The sequence below is a fragment of the Lygodium microphyllum genome, chromosome 3 (genome assembly GCF_053477565.2).
Source record: "Lygodium microphyllum isolate KBCC chromosome 3, Lygodium_microphyllum_v1.1.10, whole genome shotgun sequence".
Lineage (NCBI taxonomy): Eukaryota > Viridiplantae > Streptophyta > Polypodiopsida > Schizaeales > Lygodiaceae > Lygodium > Lygodium microphyllum.
Window position 1 is genome coordinate 98442144 of NC_141137.1, and position 25614 is coordinate 98467757.

The window sequence follows — 25614 nt, forward strand, 5'->3', positions numbered from 1 at the left end:
CAACAAATACCTGCTGTAAATGAACCTGCAAATGTAGAAAATAATGTTGGAAATGATTAGCTAGCTATTGCTCATAATGATGAGCTATTGGATGTGGAGGAACAACCAGGACAGCAAGTTGTTAATGTTGATTTGCAGGCTGAAATGCTAGGGCAGCAAGCTGAAAATGGAAATTTGCAGGAATAGCCAGCAAATAATGATCATTGGGTTAGGAGATCCTCTAGGGCTACTAGACAACCTGATAGATTTATTCTTGGTGCAAACAATGTGGCTGATTATGTCATGTTGACAGACTGTAGTGAAGTGAACCGTCTTGCTTCAAGGAAGCAATGGACAGACAAGGCATCAAGAAATGGTATAAAGCCATGTTGTCAGAGACAGAAGCTCTTGAGAAAAATGACACGTGGGACTTGGTGCAGTTGTCTAAAGGGCAGAAAACCCTTCCATGCAAATGGGTTTACAAGATGAAGGTCACTTTTGGTTCCTCGCCAAAGTATAAAGCAAGATTGGTTGCGAAAGGGTACAAGCATGAACATGGAGTTGATTTTGATGAGATCTTCTCTCCTATAGTCAAGATGACTACACTGAGAACCATTTTGGACTTGGTTGCAGCTGAAGATATGGAGCTCATATAGATGGATGTAAAGACTGCATCCTTGCATGGTGATCTCCATGAAGACATATATGTGCAGCAGCTTGAAGGGTTGGTGGCGCAAGGGAAAGAGAAGATGGTGTGTAAACTCAAAAGGAGTTTGTATGGATTGAAACAAGTACCAAGAGAATGGTATCATAAGTTTGATACATTTATGCTGTCTTAAGGTTTTCATAGAAGTCAAGTAGATCACTGCTTGTACACCAAGAAGGCCGTAGATGGCAGCCTGATTATCTTGGTTCTGTATGTTGATGACATGATGATTGTTGGCAGGGATACTCATGCCTTGGATTCACTGAATTAAAGTCTTCATGGCAGCTTTGACATGAAGGATCTTGGTGATGCAAATCACATTCTTGGCATGCGAATACTCAGAGATAGGTCAAAAGGATTACTCTATCTATCTTAGCAGGAGTATATCTTCAAGGTTTTGTAGCGTTTCAATATGGAGGGGGGAGAACAATTGGGGTTCCATTGCCTCCATATGTGAAACTCAGTACAGAAGACAGCCCTACATCGGATGGTGAGAATGTTGAAATGGCCAAGATACCATATGCTTCAGCTGTTGACAGTTTGATGTATGCTATGGTTGCTATACGTCCTGACATATCCTTTGCAGTGGGAGTGGTTAGCAGATATATGGCAAAACTTGGTAAAAAGCATTGGGAAGCAGTGAAAGGTATTATGAGATACCTCAAAGGCACAAAGGATCTGTGCATTTGCTTTGGAAAGCAAAAGACATTTGTCATTGGCTTTACGGATGTAGACTATGCTGGTCATGCAGACTGCAGAAAGTCCACTTCTAGGTATGTGTTTACCTTCACAGGAGGAGCAATCTCTTGGATCTCCAGGCTATAAAAGTATGTTGCATTGTCTACTACAGAGGCAAAATATGTGGCTGCCACTGAGGCATGCAAGGAGGCTTTATGGCTTTCACGTCTGGTGGGAGAGCTTGGCTTTACATAGTTACCTGTTCTCCATTATGATAGTAAGAGTACTATCATGCTAGCACGGAATCCTATCTTTCATGCAAAGACGAAGCACATACAGGTGAAGTATCACTTCATTAGACATGTACTTGACAGCAAGATCATTGAGCTTGTCAAAGTGCATACATATGATAATCCTGCAGATCTTCTCATGAAGGGTCTTCTAGCAGAGCGGTTTGCTCATTGTCGACAGATGATGGGAGTTGGATAGATATATGTATTTCAGCTTTGTACATACCTAGACTTAGTTGATTCTTTTCTCCCCTTAAGGCACATTGCCTTTAGGTGGGAGGTGGTTGGGAATAAAGGGCCATCCTGCCTTTTATATATGCACGGGTGTGAACACACCCTTAGCACATTTGTACTTTCATATATATATCTATTAAAAAACTTAAAGAGGTATACTCGTCATTGTACCCAAGAATGTCGTGCTCACGTTTCTCTCTACTTTGCACACACACACACTCTCTCTCTCAGTGTCTCTTTGTTGTGAGAAAGCATTGCATGTCTTGATCCTCGCGCTCTTTGTCTTAACATCTGGCTCGAGGGTGGCACGCTGACTCCCGTTTGTAGCCTCTCATTGTTGGTAGGTGCGTGCTCGGGCTCTGGTGTGTCTTTGTATACATGACTATATCCTTGCCCATGAAGGTTTCCTAGAAGAGCCCAACATCTATTCTCATGGCTCCATTATAGTTCCACATTGCAAATCTCAATTGTGTCTCATAGGCTGTGCCCTGTCATTGGTGCTTCTCCATGATGGTGATGCGCATATCCCTATAGATGGTCCATTTGCCTACTTTGTGTGCCTCCATGATCTATGGCATACATTCCCGTTTGTGGGCCACTTGGGCTGGGGTGAGGTCGTATTCCAAATATATTTTCTGTCCTTTGAGGGTTGTTCTTTTGGAGAGGAAGGCACGTCGTGACTCTAAATCGTTAAATTTCAGGATGAGGGGCCTCCTTGCCTACCCTCCACGCCTTTTCCACGAGGGAGTCCTCCACCCTCATTTTCTCACAAATGCCTTTGGCATCCTCCATAGGGCTGTTTCCCTCTTTCCACCCAACCACCTTGACATGGAGGGCTCTGATTTTCCTCCTCTTCTCTTCCTCGATGACTGTGTTGATGAACTCCTTCTTCGTGGGGTCTTTTTTGCTACTTCGATCCATTTGGAGTGTTCCGTTGTGTCAACTTGTGCTTGTTTCGCGACCGCTGCCCATGTGTTGATCTCCTTCGTCATTTGGGTCTTCATCTCGTTGATTTCCGACTTGACCTTCTCAGGCATTGAGTCTGTGATCTCCCCTTCTTCCTTCCCAATGAGGTCGAGTTGGCTCTTGCAGCTGGTAATTTCTTTATCGGAGTTCTGCAATGCCTTGGTTCCTCTCTCCAAGAGAGGATTCGATATCCACTTGCCAAGATGTGAAGTGAGCTCTGACCTCTTCATAAATTTCATTCTTCCACTCTTGCATCTTGTGCATTGTCTCCTCCTTGACCTACTAGATGGCTTTGTCACACATGGCCCTCGTAATTTCCTTGATGTTGTCCATGCCTTGGTCTTGGATCTTACAAATGTCGCAGAGCGCTCTTTTGTACATGGGTGTCTTTCACCTTGTCGACGCTACTCCAAAGGGCTGAGTATTTTTCACTCTTTTCCCCTCGCATATGACCCCTAGTTAGTGGGGCACTCTCCGGTCTTTCTTGGCAGACCTGACATCTTTGCAGGCAATTCTACACCTCAGCGGGCAAGTCTCCGTGGGCAAGTTTTGTGCCTTAGGAGTAGTTTGTGGGGCCTATGTTTTTTTGGGGGGGGGGGGTGTTTTGGCGATGGCGAGGGATGGTGGCAGGGGGTTCAGGCAGGCGGTGGGGGTCCGTTCGAATGGAGAGAGAGAGAGAGAGAGAGAGAGAGAGAGAGAGAGAATCAACCATCGCTTCATGTTATCCTTATATATGGTGGCTTGATGGTATCCCCTGCTGTGGTAAAATAAGGTCTAATCCCCCACAAAAACCTCCCTCTTGGCACGTAATTGCTCCTCTCCCCCCCACGCCACGACCCACAACTTGATGTGTGCCACCACCACACCCCTCCATCTGCACCTTGCCCCCCAAAAAAACAGGTTGTGTGCCACCTAGATGTTGCCATGCCACTCAAAACCCCCCTGTCCCCCATGTTACACCTACCAAAGATGTTTCTGTCAGATATTGGTGAGGGGTTGGCATAGGGGTGGTAGAAAATTGAGGATGTTAGACATGCTTGTGAGAAAATTGGATGAGGGTCCAAGAAGGCAAGGTTGGAGTTGATGATAGAGATGAGGCTATGCATGAAGTGGGATGAAGGGAGTTAGAGAGAGCATGGCGAGGACTAGGGCCATCTTGGTCCTTTTAGACTAGCTGCTCATGTGCAGCTTTGGTGCCGACGAGCATAAGTACAGTTTGGGATATCATGCCATGATGTAGGAGATGGCTGGCATAGCCCTCCTCAACCTCTCCATCAATCACTCCAACCAGGCTGTTGTTATGGCCTACTGAGAGGCTTCCATCCTGTAGGCTGAGTGTCACTGCCTTGCTGGGCAGCTTGCTGGTGGACACAGCCCTATGGCCTCTTGCCTATCCCTCCTTCACGATTGCAACTCCAGGCCCGAGCCTGCAAGGATCTCTTTGCTCTCACAAGTTGCCTCACCAATGAGCCTCTCCTCATCAAGGGTGTCATTCCCCTTCTCTCTCCCTCATCGCCTTCAAAAAGTCAAGCTCACCCCAAACTCACTTGTGGTCCTCCCTCACATCGTCGCTAGTGCCCCTCGAGGTTTGAGCTGATGAGGATGTCATCAGCTGGTTTTAATGGTTGTTGGGGTAAGATTATGTAGTAGTAGATGTTGATTAATGTGGCAATTGGTAACAAAGCATGTCTGGGACAAAGCAGGTGATAGTGTGGAGCTGTAGAGCAGGTTGGAGTAGATTTGGTGCTCTAATTGTAGCATGAGGACTCATCATTCTAATTGTAACACACAAACTTATCGTTCTGTTAGGCTATATGAATTCGTAAACAGCCAAAAGCGAGGTGGGAGTACCTACGTTATGGTCAGACTTCAATCACATTTTGTTTAGAAGAGAGTTTTAAATAAAACAAGGAGACGATAAATAGGAGAAAACTCAAAAAATGAGAAAAAGATAAAAAAAAAGCCCCCTATAGCTGCATGCGTTAAGACGTTGGTTTTTCAAACCATTAGCAGCTTATGGTAAGAATCAAATCGATGATTCACTTTACCACAGTGTTGAAATAGTTCTAGGAAGTTTGTCATTAGAGAATACAAAAAATCTGACATTTTCATGTCCAATTAGCAACTTAATGTGAAAGACAATTGCTGATATGAATGTGAATTGCCTAAATATTGTGAAGCATGCACAATTTTGATGGTGGAAAAGGAAACCCTTGTACATCAATGTTTACTTAGGGTAGAGGGGCCATAATAGTCACATATAACTTTTGGTACCTTTTTGATTCAATTTTGATGGTGTATTATGATTTTTGGTTTGGGTTAATTCAATAAACCAACAATTTAAAAAAGGTTGCATAATGATTTTGTCCCGCTGTGTGATGACTTGAACAAAGCAAGTAATTGCAAAACGTTTTACCCCTAAAACGTTGTGTGCCACCCTGAAACATTTCACCTTTAGGCAAGCGAAACACTAGGCGAAACGATTCAATAATATATATGAGATAGTTTTCTTTACAAACAAGGAGTTGCAACTTACATATTTATACCGTGCGAATGCTTTCACATCAACAAATGATGTCTACCCTATATGTAGAGTGTGTAAAAACTCTCAAAAGGGCAAGAATATGTATATATTTTTCTATTTAAAGGTGTTGTTTCAATCAGCCGTTTCACTCATGGCATTTTGCATTTCACTAAAACATTTTAGGCGTTTCAGCTGTTTCGTAATTTCAGTGCCAACAACGAAACATGTTTCGTGGTTACAATGGAATAAAGTGATTGTTTTGTTATCAATGGCCATGTGTGATACAACTAGCCTCTCACTACACCTCATAATTGTGAAGTTTTTGGGTGCTGTCACGTAATTGCCCCCCTTATGATATGGGTGTGATGTTTCAAATTAGTATGCATGTTGTTTCATAACTCAGAGTTGATCTGATTTCTTTCCATGTCAAGTTCCAGCCTTGTGTTTTGTTCTGCATTCAGTGCTAAATCTGTTGCTTATATTTTTTGTGATTAAAGTTGCGTGATGGATCAATACACAAGGGTACTGTAACATCCATGGAACCAAACGTTGATCGATTTGTTCTACATGGTGAATCTAGTAAGGTAACTTTCTTACAAACCAAAATGTGAAGTCTATGTGATGATAATCTTCATTTTTGACTACTCTGAAGCTTTAGTAGAAGCTATGTAATCTACATATGGTAAGACAAAATTAATTTGATTTGGATCTGAGTTCTTATGTCGACTCTTAAAATTAATGCACAGTGATATCTTGAGTGTATGTTCAGCTTTATGTAGTATGATGCAAACATGAATAATACATACTCCTGCACATAACTCTGTAAATTGGTTAGACTAGTAGTCAAGGTGCAAAGTATGCATGGAAACTTTGTGCAAGTGGTTTATGGAAGGAGCATATGCTATGAATAAAATTGGAAACATGTATGCACATTCCATCTTGAAATCCATAAAAATTATAAGTTTTTTATGCTTTGAAGCATGTTGGTTGCCTCATTGAGGAGTTTAGTGAAGTCTATTGTATATTGTTATTTTTCCATCTTTGAGGTGAAGGTGAATCTAAAGAATTTAGCTGTAAGCATTTGACTTGTGGCGCATTGTCAGTGCATGCTTACGTAGTAGCCCATGTAGCATCTTAATTATCCTCAATCAATTTAGCAAGTTCCTTGGCACACTTACATAGTAGCCCATGTAACATCTTGATTTTTCTCAATCAGTCAAGTTCTTTGGCACTAATTATCTTTCTATGTGTGTGTGACTGCTGAGAGTGAGGCTTTCAAATTGAAATATGTGAGAGTGAGGTGATGGTGTTGCTCAGTCCTCTACCATTGGCTTAAAAAAAGGCACTAATAAGTGGAAAATAAGTATTGATGCACAAATTCTAGCTCAGGAAGGTGCGGGAAGTCTTAAGGAGGTAAAGCCCTAGATGTAAGAAGAGATAATGGACTTCAACCTTGAGGGTCAATGATGCTTATGGTGATTCAATCACATTTGTCTATGAGAGATTTGACTACCTTACTCATTTGAATAAGAACTTTCTTTTCCCTTCTTCTTTTAGTTAAAATGACATTAGTGCCAAAGGGCTACATATTCAAAGAAAAGAACACGAGACCATTGCAAGCTGGACACTTACAATGGTTCTTAGGTTGTACAATAAGCAGGCTGAGATTGAGGATCCATGAATTTGATTGGTAATGCCATGTAATCTATGCCACTTTTGGAAGCACACACTTGAATAAAAGCCACTTGATGCTCTCTCATACAAGTTTAGGTTCCTTGAATGTGCTTCCAACAGCCTCAAGAGAGGGTGGATGCTATCGGCTGCAAACATTGATGCACCATACACATTTTTTAGAACAAGATGCTTTTGCTAGTACAAATCCTATTATTGCCACTGCCTGTTATTTGCATCCCATCTACACATCAGTTTTGTGAGATGATTAGATTTGTTTCTGAAGGAAGTTTCTTCTTTTTTCCTGAGATGAGACACACGTACCTGAACACCCACAAGGGAGTGCCTCCACTCCAATGCTAGCTGAGAGAATGGGCAAGAGCCACATTAGCATTTTTCCCACATGCGCATAGATAGCTTGCAAGGCGGATGAACAATGGAGCATGATTGCATTGGGACCCTCCTCATTGGGGACTCTACCTAGGAGGAGGATCAATTGAGTGTTCGATTGGGGAAGAGGCTGGACTTACATGAACACACCATGTGAGCATATGTGTCCAACCAAGTGATGCACTATGACATAATTAGATTGCTAATTAGTTAATGTGATATTTATGGGGAAACATTTTTAAGAGCTGTGACTGTATTATAAAATAGATACTGTATGGAGTTCAGTGAGGAGTAAAAGCACATGTAAGTGACATGTGTGACAAAATGCTTAGGCCATTTAAAACATGGGGCTCCAGCCAATTAATGTGTGTGCACAGGGGTTAGAGTCAAATAAGTTGGTGATGTGGTAGGCATGCAGTGCACTTGCTAAGGATTAATGTATTAATCAATCACAAAATTGGCCGTGCCAAGGCTGGAAGGTTAATTGTGGAAGTTACCACTCTTTTTCTCTCCTCTTTACTGTGCATCTTCTTGAACCCGAATTTGTAGACCTGACAAGCATATTTTCTCTCCTATTTAATGCGCAACTGCTGAAACCCTAATTTGTAGACCAGACAAGCAAGTAGCGAGTCCTGTTTTGCATTGGTATAAGAGCCTAGAGCAAATGGAAATTCGGAAAAAATGATTGTTTTGTCCTCCAAATTCTTCAATCATCAAAAAATCCTTCAAAACTGCCCGTGGCTGCAAGAAAAGTACTCATGACTGCAACAATAATTAATGCCTAACTAGGCAAGGATAAAAAATGCTGTTGCCTGCATTAATATATACATGCGAGCATTCATTGTAGCCCCATGACAGCATCTGCAGAAAAAATGATTGTCCCAGCAACTACAAAATCAGCCATGACTGCATCTATTGCTGAAACTTGCATGAAACTGCAGTAATCAACCTTGACTGTGTAGGAAATTGGCATGTTGTCGTGGGGAGCTATGTCAAGCCACTATTCACAAGGGATCAAGAGAACTGACAAGACAGATGGAAGAAAGAAAATACTATAACAAGAACTCTTGGATAAATTGTAAGAAACCCAAGAAACAGATAACCTCGAACATGTTAGAATTTTCCAATTCTATGGGTAGTGCCCAATGTTTTAGTCTTTAGTTCTTTTTCAGTTGTTAGTTCATAACTAAAGTTATAAGTTGTGTCACTACTCTTAGAGTTAGAATGAGTTTAACTCTAGTTGAGCTAGAGCTAGGTCTATCATAGACCTGTTTTGTACCTTTCAATCTCATTCTTTTAGTTCAGCAAGTACATGCTACTCTTTTGCTTCTGCACATTGTCATTGCCTCTCTTTTCTCTCCTCCATACGATATGTGGATACATGAAACAATACTGACGAATAGCCGAATCACTCAGAAAACGTCCGACGATCCTCGAAATAGTGGCAAGAGACTCATATCTCCTCCCAACCTCGCCTAGATAGTTGGTGGCACTTTCCTTCCCGTTTCCTCTGCCAGCCGTCCACTTTAGGTGAGTCCTACTATTCTCGGACTCTCTAACTCTCTAGGCTCCCCTAAACCCCGTTCGGGCGCCCAACGCCTCCGGATGGTCATCCCTCGCGCCTGTTTCCCATAATTTACCTTATTAATGTAACATTTCCTTCCCCTTAAGAATCAGTTTCGTCCTCGAAAACGATACTTGGAAGGTCCAGCTGTAAATTGGGAAACCTTTTCCTTAGGTTACTTACTCGCTCCCATGTTGAGCTTTCTTCTGAACAATCTTTCCACTTAACCAAACATTCTTGATAAATAGCATTCATTGTTCGTTTGTTACGAACATTTAATATTCTTTCTGGTTCATGTGGATTAGATTGGTCATCTAATTTCTCCTCAATGTTATCATTTAAGATCAAATTATCCAAATCACCCAGCTTTCTCCTTAACTTACTTACATAAAAAACTGGATGTATTTTACTACTAGCGGGTAGTTCGAGCTTGTAAGCTTGTTTTCCCACCTTTTTAAGTATTGTGAAAGGACCACAATACCTGGGTGAAAGCTTCGGACATCGTCCCGTTTTCATGGTTTTAGTTTATTCAGGCACCTTAAGATAGATCAATTCTCCTTCTTCAAAGGAGATGTCTCTTCGGTGAGGATCTGCATAAGCTCTAGCTTGATTTTGAGCTTTCTTAATATTCTCTTGAGCAAATTTTAATATACTATTCATATCCTCCAAAAAATCCTTGGTTGTCTGAACCTTTTTCTTATGCAGTCCTACTACATGAGGAGCTCTGGGCTGAAACCCATACATTAACATAAATGGACTATATCCGGTGGAAGAGTGCTTGGCACTATTATATGCTAACTCTGCTATTGGTAGATACTTTTCCCAATTAGTTTGCCTTTTACTTACATATGCCCTGAGCATATCTTCAAGGATTTGGTTAACCCTTTCAGTTTGTCCATCAGTTTGCGGGTGGTCCGCCGTACGCATGCTAAGTTTAGTATTTAACTTTCTAAATAACGCACGTCAAAATTGACTATCAAATTTTCTATTTCGATCAGAAACTATATTTGCGGGAAGGCCATACGATCGGTATATGTTCTCTATGAACAATCTAGCCAATTCTGGTGTTTTAACATCAGTTGAAGTTGGAATAAACCTAGCCATTTTGGTTAACCTATCCACAATCACCCACACAGAGTTGTGCCCCCTCTGTGTTCTGGGTAATGCAACAATAAAGTCCATGGAGACACTCTCCCATTTTCTCGAAGGAATCTCTAATGGATGGAGAAGTCCTTCCATTTTTAGTCTTTCAGCTTTATTAACCTGACATTTATTACATTTGACCACATAGTCAAGGACGTCCTTATTCATTCCAGGTCAATAGAACTGCCTTTTTATAAGACTGTAAGTCTTATTAACTCTTGGATGTCCCACACTAGGGGTATCATGACACTCAAAGAGTATCTGGCGTCTTATTTCTTTATCTTTTGGGACACATACCTTATCCTTGTAGAGTAAATAACCATTATCAATGGTAAAATTCTTCCACTTGAATCCCATTTGAGCAACCCGTGATGCTCCATTTCCTTGTCGAACATCCTTAGATATTCCTTCCTCAGTGGAGGCCCTTCCATTTGGATCCCCATTTTCTATTGCTTCCCATATGTTGGAATATGCCGGATCAACCTGGCATTTCCCTTTTAAGGATTCAAGCAAATCGGAAGTGAACTGAGTAAAACTCAATTCATTTATGATGGACATTCTGCTGAGTGCATCAGCCATTATATTATACTTCCCTTTTCTATACCTTATTTCATAGTTGAACTCTTGGAGGAGTTTGGCCCATTTGGCTTTACGCCCTTGTAGATCCAGTTGGTCATTAAGCCACTTAATGCTTTCATGATTTGACAAGATCAAAAGTTTAGCACCATACAAATAGTGTCTCCATTTCTTCATTGCATGTACTATTGCATACAGCTCCCTCTCATAAACAGAATAATTCTGTTTTGCACGGTCCAATTTCTTGCTTTCAAAAGCAACTGGTCGACCTTCTTGTAATAAGACCGCGCCTATCGCCTTATCACTGGCATTGGCTTCAACCACAAATGGTTTATTGGGATCCACAATTAATAGTACTTGAGCTGTAGCAATAGCTACCTTAAGTTTTTGAAAACTTTCATTTTGGTCTGTTCCCCAATTAAAGCTCTTCCCTTTTCCTTTAAGTTGGTCTGTCATTGGAACAGCTATTTTGGCATAATCTCGAATGAATCTACGATAAAATCCAGATAATCCTAGGAAGATCTGCAGCTCTTCCAGGTTCCTTGGAGATGGCCATTTAATAATTGCCCTTACTTTTTCTGGTCCATCTTGATTTCCTCTTTCGAGATAATATGCCCCAAATATTTGACCTCTTGTGCGAAGAATTCACATTTAGTTTTCTTCGCATAAAGGGAATGTGTTCTTAACAATTGGAATACTAATCGTAAGTGTTCCAAATGTTCTTCTCTTGGTTTACTAAAGATCAAGATATCATCCAAGAAGACTACTACAAAATGCCCTAGATAGGGCCGTAACACACTATTCATCAGCTTCATAAAGGTAGCTGGTGCGTTATGAGGCCAAAAGGCATCACTAAAAAATCATAATGCCCGTATCCAGTACGAAATGCTGTCTTAGGAACATCCTGTACCTTAATTCTTACTTGGTGATAGCCTGATCTTAAGTCTATCTTTGTGAAGAATTTTGCCCCTTGTAATTAATCAAAAAGATCTTCCATTCTGGGCATAGGAAATTTATTCTTCACTATTATCTTGTTAAGTGCTCTATAATCAACACAAAGTCGCATAGAACCATCTTTTTCTTTTTATCAATAAAATTGGCGAAGCCCAAGGTGAATTGCTGGGTTGTATAAACCCTTTATCAAGGTAATCCTTAATTTGTCTTTCAACTTCTTGGTACTGTGTTTCACTTAACCTATAAGGTGGGTTAGAAATAGGGTGTGTATCCTTATTTGTGTCAATTGGGTGATTTATATCACCTCTATCTGGTGGAAGGCAACTTGGTAAATCAGAAGGAAACACATCTTTAAATTCATCTAACAAACCACTTAATTCATTACTTACATTCAACTCACAAACATAAGAAAATTGTTGCTTTATATTACAGAAAGTAAAAGTGTTTTGTATAGGAAGAGACCATAACATATATATCTCACAAGCTTCCTTCTTTATCAGCTTGTGAACTTCAGTGGAACACAACAAGGATTATCAGATACTTCATGTTCATCTTGAATCACAAAAGTCTTACAATCCCTTTCAAATTTCAGTGTATTATGGTGATAACTACGTTTTAAGGATGGTTCCAATCCCCATAGCCACTCCATCCCTAAAGCAATATCGGCTCTTTCCATATTCATAATTTGGAAATCAAGTTTATCTTTATATCCTTGGATCTCAATTTCCAAATTGGATACCATTATATCCCATATTTTATTATCCTGACCTTGCATTATACGAACAACATATTGATGCCCACTCTTTTGTTGGGGAAGTTTCAATTTTTTGACAAGTGTATAATTTATGAAATTGTGGGTAGCGGAGTTATCAATCATGACTCTAACCCTCTTTCCAGCTATCAATCCATGCACTCTAAATAAATCATGTGGCCCAAAAGTAGGCTGCCACATAGAAGTTGACATACAACACCTGTGTTGTACATCCTTGTGCAAAACCTCTAAAGATTTATACTTTTCATGCCCCTTTAATTCTAGGGTCTGCACTTCATGGATTTGTCTTTCTTTTCCCTTGGCCTTGTCCTTATCCTTTTCTTTATCTTCTCCCTTTTTCCTTTGAGGGAAATTCCAGGCAGCATGGTTAGGGGATAGGCAATTGAAACACAACCTTTCTTTTTTGGCCTTATCAAAGTCATCTTGGCTTAACTTTGGCCTTACATATTGTTTCTTTTCAAAGGGTTGTTTCTTGCCCTTAAAAAATGGCATTTTCCTTTTAAATTTGCCTATAAATTTTGAGGTTTCCAATTCTTTAGTCTTGGGCTCTGTATCAGTGAGACTAGTGAGTGTACCTGGACGTGCACTATCTTCATTGATTAATGCAAATTTAATTGCCTCTTCAAGCATCTTAGGTGAATTCCTTTTCACTTCCTTTTTATAGGCCTTATCTTGTCCCCTAATGAATTCTCTTGTCTTTTGAAATTCATCTATTCCTTCCAATTTGAGGATTATCTCATGATATTCCTCCAGATATGTCAGCAGGGGTCTTCCCTTTTGTCTGACATAATCCCAATCTTTCCAATTTCTTTCCATTTCATTTTCAAGAAGGAATTCTTTCAAAAAGACCAATTCAAATTGAGCCCAAGTTTCAGGTATTTTATTTGCCTCCTTTAAAGTTCGCCACCATTTATACGCCTTTGGCCCCAAAGTTAAATTGGCCTCCAGCGCTTGGAGATGTAGTGGAGTATTTTTAAGTTTGTGCAAATCCTTCCATTTTTGGAGAAAATTAAAGATAGTGTCTTTATTTCTATCTTTTTCCTCCCCGTGAAACTGAGGGTGTCTCATATATTTTAAAACTGGATTATCCCTTAACTTGTGGTGGGGTTCTTTAGGATCTCGCATAGTCACATCCAAATCTTTTGATGAAGATGGAATATTCGAGGTTTCTAGCTTAATTTATCACTTTCTAATAATAAAGTTAATTTAGATTTTATTTCGGTGAGTGTTTGAGTTAAAAATTCCATTTGAACCCCCTGTGCCTGCACACGAGCAGTTAGATCATCAAATTATTCTCGTGTGGCAAAAATTCTTCCTATTGCTCTTCTTGTATCTCCGTTTCATGGGGATCTACCATAGGGTGGTCTCGAGAACTAGAACCCTCAATTACTTCCTCTCTCCCTTTTCCCTCCATTTCTAGTATACTGGAATTAAAAAGCAAATACAAGAAATTTGCGTACAAAGTGAAGTACTTCCCTGGTTATAGTGATAGGGCAACTGTTGATGGCTTTTAGTAATAACCCCGAAGAGTGAGGAATAGTTTGTCTTTTCCAAACTGAGCCGGTCACGTTGAAAATAAAGCTTATTGGCAGAAACACCGAGTAAGGAGGGTACTAAACACACCCCTTTCCAACGGTCACGTGAACCAGCTCTACGCCTGCTATGTCAGATTCGTCAAACTGGCTATGTCCGACAGGCTTTAACTGTCGTTCGATTGTTGTGTCAACCGAAATACTGCCATTCGATTGTTGCGCCTCACGAAATCAATCGTGACAGGATATGGGCCAGTGTGACGTATATTGTGTGGGCACCATCTTCTCAAAACTGGTACCCGTATGACGTGTGGGGCTCCGTCTTCTCGCCTGACCCATATGACGTGTGGGGGGCACCGTCTTCTCGCTTGACCTGTGTGATGTGTGACATGTGGGTGTCGGAGAAAGCCTTCGCAAGGACAATCGAAAGCTTTCTTGAGAGACAAGCTAAAGCAGGACCAGGCGGCTCTGATACCAATGATACGTGGATACGTGAAACAAAACTGACGAATAGCCGAATCACTCAGAAAACGTCTGACAATCCTTAAAATAGTGGCACAAGACTCGTATCTCCTCCCAACCTCGCCTAGATAGTTGCTGGCACTTTCCTTCCCGTTTTCTCTGCCAGCCGTCCACTTCAGGTGAGTTCTACTATTCTCAGACTCTCTAACTCTCTAGGCTCCCCTAAATCCCGTTCGGGCGCCCAAGGCCCCCGGACTGTTATCCCTTGCGCCCGTTTCCCATAATTTACCTTATTAATGTAACACCATAGCTAGTTGTCGTTTCCCAACATTTGGTATCAGAGCTAGGTTTTATGTGTGGATTTAGTTCAGTCACGGTCAGCTAGTGCCCCCCCCCCCCCCCAAGGTCTTGTTGTTGTCAGACAGCTATCTGCCCGAGGAAGAGAAGGACGAGCAGCTGCCGTTTTCAGCCTGCCAGGGTTGTCTTTGAATGTAGTATAGACTAATTCGTACGGTACGATCTGTATGGTACAGTATGGTAAGTATCCATATGGTTTAGTAAGAAAAAATAGGCACTTTTTGGCCACTCTCCTTCAAGCCTACAACTTTCTTTTTTTCTTTTTTCTTTCTTTTTTTTCTTATTTCCTTCTTATTTATCTCCCCTAAGGCTCTCTCTCTCTCACAGACACACACACACAACCTTCTCTCTCTCTCTCTCTCTAGCCTTTTCCTCTCTCTCAACTATAGTTGCACTAGTACCATGTACGAAAGGTTTTATACTATACTGTACTTTAGGTAGCTTACCTTATGTATTAGTACCACAAGGTACCAACTTAATGGATACATCTTTTCCCATTTGAACCGCACTTTGGGATGAGCTAAATGCTCCTCTTATTAATACGATTCTCCCATGAGATTAGGTTATTTAAGATTCAAACAATTTTTCTCAACCTTCTCTCTCTCAAGCCTACACTTCTCTTATTCGTATGATCATTCATGTATGATGTATCCACTCCCATCTATGTAGTTGTAAGTTCTAGGTTGTAGTAGCACATGTTGCGCGTGCAACATTTGGTTTTGGCATGTTACCCTCAAGTATTCATCTTATATACTCTAATAGCATTGCTATTTAGACTTGAAATATCTATTCTATTATCTTTAGTCCAAAATAATCAAGTTATTTTTTTTTCGTACTAATATGATACTGTACTTTACAAAATCTTAAGGTATCATTTAGTACCGTATTTTATCGTACCAAACCTTATCGTACATTTCGTACCTGACAACTATGCAGCCTGCGCAGCTCTACATACAGTCCTATGCGCAATATTGTACGCAACCCAAGGAGCTACTATTTTGGAGGAGCTGCTGCCGTTTTCAGCTTTGTCCTTTATTTTCTCACCTCTACCTGTCATATTCTTAGCTCTGCCTACGATTTAACCCTAAAAAGTGTAGAAGCTATAATTCTCAGATTTGAGGTTTTTTCAAAATTTTTGCAATTTCCCATCTATTTTGGCCATCTCTTTTGAAATCTCAGCTTGTGCTGCTTAAAATTTGGGGCTTTTGTCAAATTTCGCTCCTAGAGTGACAACCAATTCGAAGAAATTTCATAATTTCTTTGACATTTTTGTAAAAAATTATGGGGCTTTTACCCCATTTGCAGTCCGATGTGCGAATCTTCATTGAAAACGTTGACATTGCATAATCTTATCGACATTTGTGCAATAAATTTTGGGCTTTTTGTCCAAGAGGCTTTGACATGCATCATAAGGCAGATTCTAGTTATTGTTTGCTGTTGGCACGCACTCCAAGGTGATATTACTGCAGAAATTCAAGTTGTAAGGTACAAATTTTTTCAATTTCTTTGAAATTTTAGAAATAAATTTGGGGCTTTTACGCGACACACATTCTAAGGCTGTAAATAAACAATATAATAACATTTAATTGCTATTATAGTTAGATTGAGCATAAAAATTTGAGAAAATTCAGTAAATTTTGGTAGGAATCGGCATTAAGTATTGTAATTTATACTTTTGAGGACACGCATTATGAGATAAGTGTGGTACAACAGTGCATTACTGTTATTTCTTTACTGAGTGCTGATTTGGATCAAATTTGGCACACTTTGGCATTTGTGTGATAGTTTGTTACTTGTTGCATAGTCCCGAGGGGATTCTTGATACTTTGAGGAATACAATCTATACTTCAGTAGAGAAGTATTTGGCTGCATATTTTTGTCTATTATCGACATCATGGTACATCAGGGAACTAATGATCAAAGAAACATCCTTGGTGTCCTCACTCATCGGGACAACAAACTTGATGGATTAAACTACTTCTTGTGGAGTTTTATGGTCCACAACCTTTTTGTAGTGAAGGAGTTGTGGGACTATGTGACAGGTGATTCACAGCAACTAGGAGGTATTACACCTCAAAAACCTCAGTGTAATGCTAGAGGATGGGTTATTGATGCTGGTGCCCCTCCTCCTCCTCCTATTGAGCATTAGAGGAGATGGGACTCAAAAGATGTACAAACACTTTCTTTGATTGCCTTGTTAATGAAAAGATCAATTATTCCACATATTAAGTCTTGTAAGACCTCAAAATCAGCATGGGATGTCTATAAAACTGGCCTATTTCGGCCACTTGGCCTATGCGTGCTCTTTCCGCGTCAATTTCTGTGCCCCCGCGTCCTGCGTTTCTTGTGCCTCCGCGTCCCACGTTTTGTGCTTTTCCTACAGGCTGCACTTTGTGCTTTTTGGGGGGGTGGGAAGCCTTGGATACCTCAGCCCACCCCCCTTTTCCAAATTCCAGGTTCCAGCCATCATCCATGCAAAACTTAATGCTCCTCTTTGGATTTCTTCCAGGCTTTAGCTTGCAGCCCTCTCTTTAGACTTTGGATTCCTTCTCTCTTTAGACTTTGACTGTTTGAACTTTGAACTTTGACCCTTCTCTCATCTACAAGAGGTGCTCCTCTTCTCCATGCTTCCACACCAATTCAGCAGGCACTTAGAAGTTATCATTCTCATCTTTCTCTTTCCCGCCCTATCGAAGCATTTGCCATTCTCAAAGAGTCAAATCTCATCTCCCATCCTCTCTATCCCGTACCCTATCAAAGCATTTGCCATTCTCATCTCCCATTCCCTCTCTCTCACTCTTGTTCTTTCAACTTTACCCCAACCCTCGGGCCTCTCGAGTCTCCCTCCCTTTCAACTTTCAAGACTCAAGTTTCAACTTTCAAGAGTTGAGAGTCGAGACTCAAGCATCTCTCTCTCTCTCTCTCTCTCTCTCTGTGGCCTGTTTATTCGTCATTGGTACCATGACTCGTGAGAAGCACAAGGCCTTCAATTTGCATGCCATCCATGTGGAGAGGGACACAAAGAAGTCTAACTCCCACGATTGGACATGCAAGTATTGCGGGAAGCGCTATACAAGTGGTGCAACTTGGCTTCTCCAACATCTTTCCAAGACGGGGGGGCAAGTTGCTCCATGCAAGGAGATGCCTCCAAACATTGTGGAGGAGATTCTCACCAGGATAAGAGTGGGATCCACAAGAGGAGGAGGAAGTGGCTTATCGGCACCAACTCCTATGCCTACCAACGAGGAAGCATCCAATGTGGGCGTATCTTCAACCGATCTGGCAGAGGCCTCTACCATTGGTGGTGGGGGTCCCACATCCGTATCCGGCTCTGGTAAAAGACAAAGAGTAGAGGCTCATTTGGTGCTGGAGAGACAATCGTCTCTCTCTCAAGCACCCGGTCAGGTGCGTTGATCGGTTGCCTTTCTTAGAGAAAGGCAACGACTTGCGGACATTGAAATTGCACGCACGGTGATCGAGTGCAATCTTGCATTCAATGTCCTAAAGCAAGAGCAATGGAAGAAGATGGTAAAAGCCATTGCCAATGTGGGTCCGCGTGAAGGATGGACCGGTGTCACATACGACGACATGAGGACGAGAAAGATTGATGAAGAGGAGAGGATTGATAGAGCCCTTCATCCTATTTGGGCCGCATGGTAAAAATATGGTTGCTCCATTCTCACCGACGGATGGAGTGATCGTAATAAACGGGGCATCATCAACATACTTGTCTCATGTCCTCTCGGCACTTACTTTTTGCGGGCCGTAGATATTGGCAAGAGGGGGAGAAAAACGATGGGCGCATTCATCTACTGCCACATTCGACAAGCTATCATTGAGGTATACATTGCAATTTTCGTTTTAAATTTGTTTCACTTTCTTTCATTATGATAAATCATAATATCATGATTCATAATTGAAATTTGATTTATACATAACTTGTAATTTGTAAATTGTGGTTGTAGGTGGGCCCCTCAAATGTAGTGCAAGTTGTTACCAACAATGCATCGAATTGTTGACGCATGGGCGGTTTGCTTGAGGCCGAGTTCCCTACCATTGTTTGGACTTGCTCATGGAGGACGTTGGGAAGCTCAAGTGGGTGAAGAGGGTGGTCTGCAAAGCTACATCAATTGTCACATTCTTCACGGTAAAGGTAAAGGTGCTTGCGATGTATCGTGAGCGTAGCACACTCGAGTTGAAGAAGCCTTCTTCAACTCACTTTGCTTACATGTGGTTATTGCTGGAGCGCCTTTATGAGGTGCGGTCCGCCTTGCGCCAGACAGTGGTGTCCACTCTATGGAATGAGTGAGATGAGAATGAGACAGAGGAGGCCAAAGCCATGCAGCACTTGTGCCTTAATGAGCAGTTTTGGCAAAAAGTCCTTGCTCTTGTCAGTGTCGTGACTCCCTTTTATAGGGTGTTATGTATGAGTGATTGTGAGGGGTCCACCATGGGCCTTCTTGTTCACTTCTTTAGAGCGGCATTGGCGGAGGCACGTGCTTGTACAGTGATCACAGAGACACAGCGTGCATATGCTTTAGAGATAGCAGAGAGGAGATGGGCGTGGATGCGCCCATCCATGGTTTTGCTGCATTGGTACATCCAGCCTACAAGTCACTGGTGGCATGGATGATAGAGAGTGTGTAGGTAAATGTGTAGGTAAATGTTGATACATTCAAGTTGACGGGCAACACTCTTCCGAGTGTACATAAGGAGGTGGACAAGGAGGAGGAGATGATTTTTGCAGAGCTCTATAGAGAGCTTATAGCAGTAGATACTCGTGACACTCGCAGTCAACGTCCTCGTGGGCGAGGAGTTCGAGTAGATGGTAGCAGGGGCATGGTCATTCGACTCCCTCTATCATCGAGGAGGGGTGGTTCGAGTGGCTTGTAGACATATGTAAGGTGGGGCTCTAGTAGCTCACATCTTGTGCCTCATGATGACATCCCCCCCTTGCCTACACAGCCGCCACCTAGGGAGCCATCATTTGATGATGATGGTAATCTCATCAGTGAGGATGAGTATGAGTCTGTCTCATCATCGGATGCCGAGGAGTTATCTTCAGACTCTCTTGATGAGCACTCAGATGGTTCTGATGATGATGATGATGATGATAATGATGTCTCATCATAGATTCATCATTCATATGACATGTCACATAGGTCTTTTTTTTTTTTGTATGAGATATACTAGACTGTAGTTGTATCGCATGTTTTGCGTAGCCCATGCAACCGCGATGGTCACTCTCATGTATTCATCTTATTCTGTAATGAAATGGCTATTTTCACTTTAAACATATATTCTATGATCTATCATTTAATGATTTATGGTTTTTGTTATTTAAAAAATCATCTTAATTTTTTTTTCGTACTAATATCATACCGTACCTTATAAAATCATAAGGTACCAATTAGTACCGTATTTTATCGTACCGTACCTTTCGTACCTGACAACTATGCATACAAGATTTGTGTGAGCAACTACTCAATGTAGACGAAATCATTTAGGATGCTGAATTGGTAAACATCACACTGAACTCTCTTTCAGAGTCGTATCTTGGTTTGCACACCTCTTTGATGTTGTCTTTAGGGGGGTGGGGGCAGCAGCCCCTTATATTTGTGGAGTTGGAAGGTCTTCAGTTGTAAGAGTGACAGACTCGGAAGAATGTTGCATTGCATTTAGCTGATGGAACTATGCTTTCCAAAGGCAAAGAAAAAGTAAAGCAAAATGCAAAAAATCAACAAAAGGGTGATGTTGGATAGCCATCAAATAAGGCTATCCAAGACAGAGAAAAGTCTAAATAAAGGGGAAATGTCATTATTGTAAGAAGCTAGGTCACTATATTGATGAATGTTGTAAGAGATTAGCCAAAGAGAAAAAAAAGACTCCAGTTTGGTTGTCTAAGAGACATCAACCAGCAAATGTACTGATGGTGACGCTTCAGCTAACTTTGTGGAGGAGGACTATGCATTTCCGCCTTGCAGTCATTTATGATTCTTGAATGGCTGATTCAGCATTTAATGCTGTTGAAACGCAGCAAATATGATATTTTGACAGTAGAGCTTCAAAGCACATGACTTCTAGGAAGTTTTTGTTTTCCTCTTTGCATTGAGTCGCTGTTGGGAAACATGTCACATGTATGAACAACAGTAGTTATGATGTTTGTGGCATTGGGGCAAACGCTATTATTGTTGTGCAGATGGCTTTGACTTCATGCTTCTAGATGTTTTATTTGTGCTTGGCATTACAAAGAACTTGTGTATCTCTACTTTTAAGAAGCATGGCTTTTAGGTCATCTATGAGGATGACAAATGCATTGTTAGAGACAAGGAGATGGATTATGCACTCAGGCTTTTTGGGATCCTGTATAAGGGTTTGTTTTTGTTGGATACCTATGGTGCACAGTCTCATAATGCTCTGGCAGTCACTACTCTATTGCTCGCTTTGCAAAACGCGGAGCTATGGCATGCTCGTTATGGACATATGAGTTTTGGGAGTTTGATGATCCTTTAGAAGTGTCATATGGTAGATGCATTGCCTCCAATGGAGAGTCCACCTCCTTATGCATGCGAGGGATGTATTTTGGGCAAGATACATAGATTTACTTTTAAAAAGGATAGTGAAAAGCCTGTTGTTCAGAAATTGCAGCTTATTCACTCTAATGTTTGTGGTCCCATGAGGATACATGCACTTGGAAGTCATCTTTACTTTGTTACATTTATTGATGACTACCCTTAGTATGGGCGTATGGGCTGAAAGCAAAATCTGATGTGTTTATGCATTTTAAACATCTTGTTGTAAAGCTTGAGGTTGAAACTGGCTTGAAAGTGCAAACACTTCGCATGGATAGAAGTGGGGGGGAGTACACATCTCGTGCTTTTGAGACATATTTGCTTGACCACGGCATTACGCATCAAAGCATTGTTAGAATGACTCCTCAACAGAATGGTGTTGCTGAAAGGAAGAATCACACTCTTTGGAGACGATTCATTGTATGTTCAAAAGCAAGGGGCTACCTCATAAATTTTGGTTAGAAGGCCTTCAGTGTGCAAATCATGTGTTGAATTGTGCACCCACCACTAAGGCTCTAAAGACGATCACCCCGTTTAGAAACCCAAGGAAAGGCAAGGGCTATTGCCATGCACAAAGAAAGTTTTTGTTAGTGGTAGGGATGTCATATTTGCTGAAAATGTTGCATTTTCACATGATCAGTTTCAAATGTTAGCCACCCATGACATTGGTGATGTCTTTGAGGGTCTCTTGGCACTTTCTTTGGAGTTCGTGGCTGCTGTAAATGGCCAGACATACATAATCTAGGAAGCTGTTGTTGCACAATATGTGCCTGAACAAGAGGGTATTGATGATGGTTTGCCACATGCAGTGGAAGATGCAATACAACATGAAAGGGCTGCTGTAAATGCAACGAAAATAGTCCCGAGATGGCTATTACGAACTCTCAAGGAGAGTGAAATGGATGCTCTTTTAGCTTAACACACTAGAAGCGTTGCTAGACATGCAACACACGATGCAAGGGGAATCCATTTGGCTGATTTTACAAAAGTTAACGATTGTGATGAGCATGTATTTATGAGCTCAGTGTTGGATGATATATGAGCCTACTTCCTTGGACGAAGCTCATCAAGATGTATATTGAATGCAAGCTGTGTAGGATGAGTTAGACTATTGCTACTAACTCTACATGGGATCTTGTGGATTTACCACTTGGTAAGAAGGCCATTGGCACAAAATGGGTTTTTAAACTCAATTGCAAGACTGATGGTACCATTGATAATTACAAAGTACGGTTGGTAGCAAAAGGTTATGCAAAGAAGAAGGGTATAGATTATGAAGAGACTTTTGCTTCTACATCTTGTATAAGTACGGTGAGATGTGTAATTACTAGGGCTGCAAATTATGGTTGGAAGTACATCAGTTGGACATTAAGACAACATTCTTGAATGGGGATTTGCATGAGGATGTTTGTATGTCACAACCTCCAAGGTTTGTGGTTAATGGGAAAGAGTACATGGTATGCAAGCTAAACAAAGCTCTTTATGGTCTCAAATAGGCTCCTTGTGCATGGTACTCTAAACTTGATGCATATTTGGCTAGCAAAGGGTTAAAAAACAGTCTAACTGCTTCCACTCTAAATTTGATACATATTTAACCAACAAAGGGTTCAAAAAGAGTCCAACTGCTCCCACTCTATACATTAAAAATGAAGGGGGGAGGGGGGACTTACTGATTATCATTCTTTATGTAGACGATATGCTACCCACTAGACCTTTAGAAGCAAAAATTGCAAATTTCAAGGCTGAATTGAAACATGCATTTGCTATGGTAGATATGGGTTGTCCACACTATTATTTGGGGATTCAGCTCACACAAAATCAGCATGGTATCATCATGTCACAATCACAATATGTGGATAAGCTATTACATAGGTTTAATATGCAAGATTGCAAACCTATGTGGACTTTTATGGAGCCAAGCTTAAAGTTGTCTATGCATGATGGTGAAGAGGTGTTTGGTGTTGCAATTTATAACAAGGCTGTTGGTTGTCTTATTTATCTTTGCAACACACGCCCTAACATTCAGTATGCAGTATCTCAAGTGAGCATGTATATGCATAGCCCAAAGACTATACATTGGCAAGCTGTTAAGTGGATCTTCAAATACTTGCAAGGTACTTAGTCACACGCATTATTATTTCTTGGGGGGAGGGGGGGGGGGGGGGGGAGGAGACTCGCAATTATAGGCTTACAATGATTGAGATCGGGTTGGTGATTCAAACACTAGGTAGTCTACTAGTGGACATTGTTTCTATCTGGGCTGTTCATGCATTTCATGGATAAGCAAGAAATAGCCTAGAGTGGCTGCTTTGTCCAGTGAGGCTGAGTACAAGGCAGCCTTTTAAGGCAACAGTGGAATGTGTATAGTTGCGTAGACTGTTGGCTGATCTACATTTACCATTGGAGGGTTCTACACCCATTCTTTCTAACAATTAGAGTGCTATTGTAGCGGCATGAAATCCTGTGTTTCATGCTCACGCGAAACATACTGAGGTGCATTACCATTATGTCAGAGAGAGATGCTACACAGGAGAGATCAGCTTGATGTTTGTTTCTACAAAAAAAAAAGTTGCAAACATTTTTACCAAGACACTACCTTGTGAGAAGTTTGAGGATTTTACAAGTCCTTAAACTTGCTACCCTTTGGTGATTGATCATTTCTGTATTTTACCACATTGGCATTGTAGGGGGGTGTTAGAATTTGCTAATTCTATGGGCAGTGCCCAATGCTCTAGTCTTTAGTTATTTTTTGGTTCTTAATGTGAACACAACTAAAGTTATAAGTTGTCACTACTCTTAGAGTTAGAGTTAGAGTGAGTTAACTCTAGTTGAGTTCATAGTTGCACTAATACCATGTGCGAAAGATTTCATACTATACCATACTTCAGGTAGTGTACCTTACATATTAGTACCATAAGGTACTAACTTAATGGATACATCTTTTTCCATTCGAACTGCACTTTGGGATGAGCTAAATGCTTGCTATATTAATGTGATTCTCCCATGAGATTAGGTTATTTGAGATTCAAACAATTTCTCTTAATCTTCTCTCTCTCAAGCCCACACTTTTTTTATTTGTATGATCATTTATGTATGATGTTTCCACTTCCATCTATGTAGTTGTAAGTTGTAGTAAGTAATATCAATAGCGCATGTTGCCCATGTAACATTAGGTTTTGGCATGCTATCCTTAAGTATTCATCTTTTATACTTTAATAGCATTGCTATTTAGACTTGAAATATCTATTATATTATCTTTAGTCCAAAATAATCAAGTTTTTTTTTTTGTACTAATATGGTATTACACCTTATAAAATCTTAAGGTATCATTTAGTACCGTATTTTATGGTACTATACCATATTGTACCTTTCGTATTGACAACTATGGTTGAGTTAGAGCTATGTCTATCTTAGAGCTATCTTGTATCTTTCATTCTCATTCTTTCAATTCAGCAAGTACATTTTACTCTTTTGCTTCAGTACACTCTCATTGTCTCTCTTTTCTCTTGTCCATAGTTGTTGTCATTTTCCAATTGAACAACTCTTTGTATTACTCTTGAAAATCGTATCCAATTGCAATAAAATTCTCCTACCTGAATACATTGCGCTTGAGACAATAGCTTAAGCAAAACACCATAGGAGCTAAGAAACATGTTTCTTTGAATTTGAAACTTATAAAACGTTTCTTAAAGTACGAAACGTTTTTGAGAGTAAAAAACGTGGGTGTTTTTATTTTTAAATTTTTTTTTGGTGAGTTGGAATCGAAAATATGGTTTTTTTGACAAAAATTATTGGGCAATATTAAACATAATGATGATGATGATGATGCGTAATGACTCGTGAGGGCTCAAGATTTTGAATGAGAGATTGATTTTTTTGTGATTTTGTTTAGTTATTGGACTTTGTCAATCTAGTATCTATTCTTGTTTTGCGATTTGAATATTATACGACTTTAATCTCATTTATGAGTTATTTATGATATATTACGATTTATTTTCGATTTTGTCATTTTGTCAGTTTATTTTGAAATGAGAATCATGATGTTGCAACTTCACTCAGTCCATATTATAGATAGACTATTTACATGTTAATTTGAATTTTCTTTGTATGATATGTATGAATCATAATGTTTGAGTTCTAAACCATAGTATAGCTTGTTCAAAGACTAACTTTGACATAAGTGACAAGTCAATAATGGATCATGGATATGTAACGTATAATGTATTATTCTCAGTTAACTCTAT

General features: G+C 40.5%; 1 protein-coding gene and 1 pseudogene across 3 annotated transcripts in view; both read left to right on the forward strand.

Moving 5' to 3' along the window:
• Window positions 1-25614, forward strand: part of LOC148038658 (uncharacterized) — a 79193-nt gene that overhangs the window by 42616 nt on the left and 10963 nt on the right. For both annotated transcript variants that reach the window (XM_087674142.1, XM_087674147.1), the window contains one exon: window positions 5875-5961. In XM_087674142.1, coding sequence (XP_087530268.1) covers window positions 5875-5961 — 87 coding nt within the window. The remainder of the gene's footprint in view (window positions 1-5874; window positions 5962-25614) is intronic.
• LOC148038659 (uncharacterized) lies at window positions 13501-19502 on the forward strand (annotated as a pseudogene). The gene is made up of 2 exons (XR_015689976.1): window positions 13501-18638; window positions 18764-19502. The product of XR_015689976.1 is annotated as an uncharacterized LOC148038659 (transcript).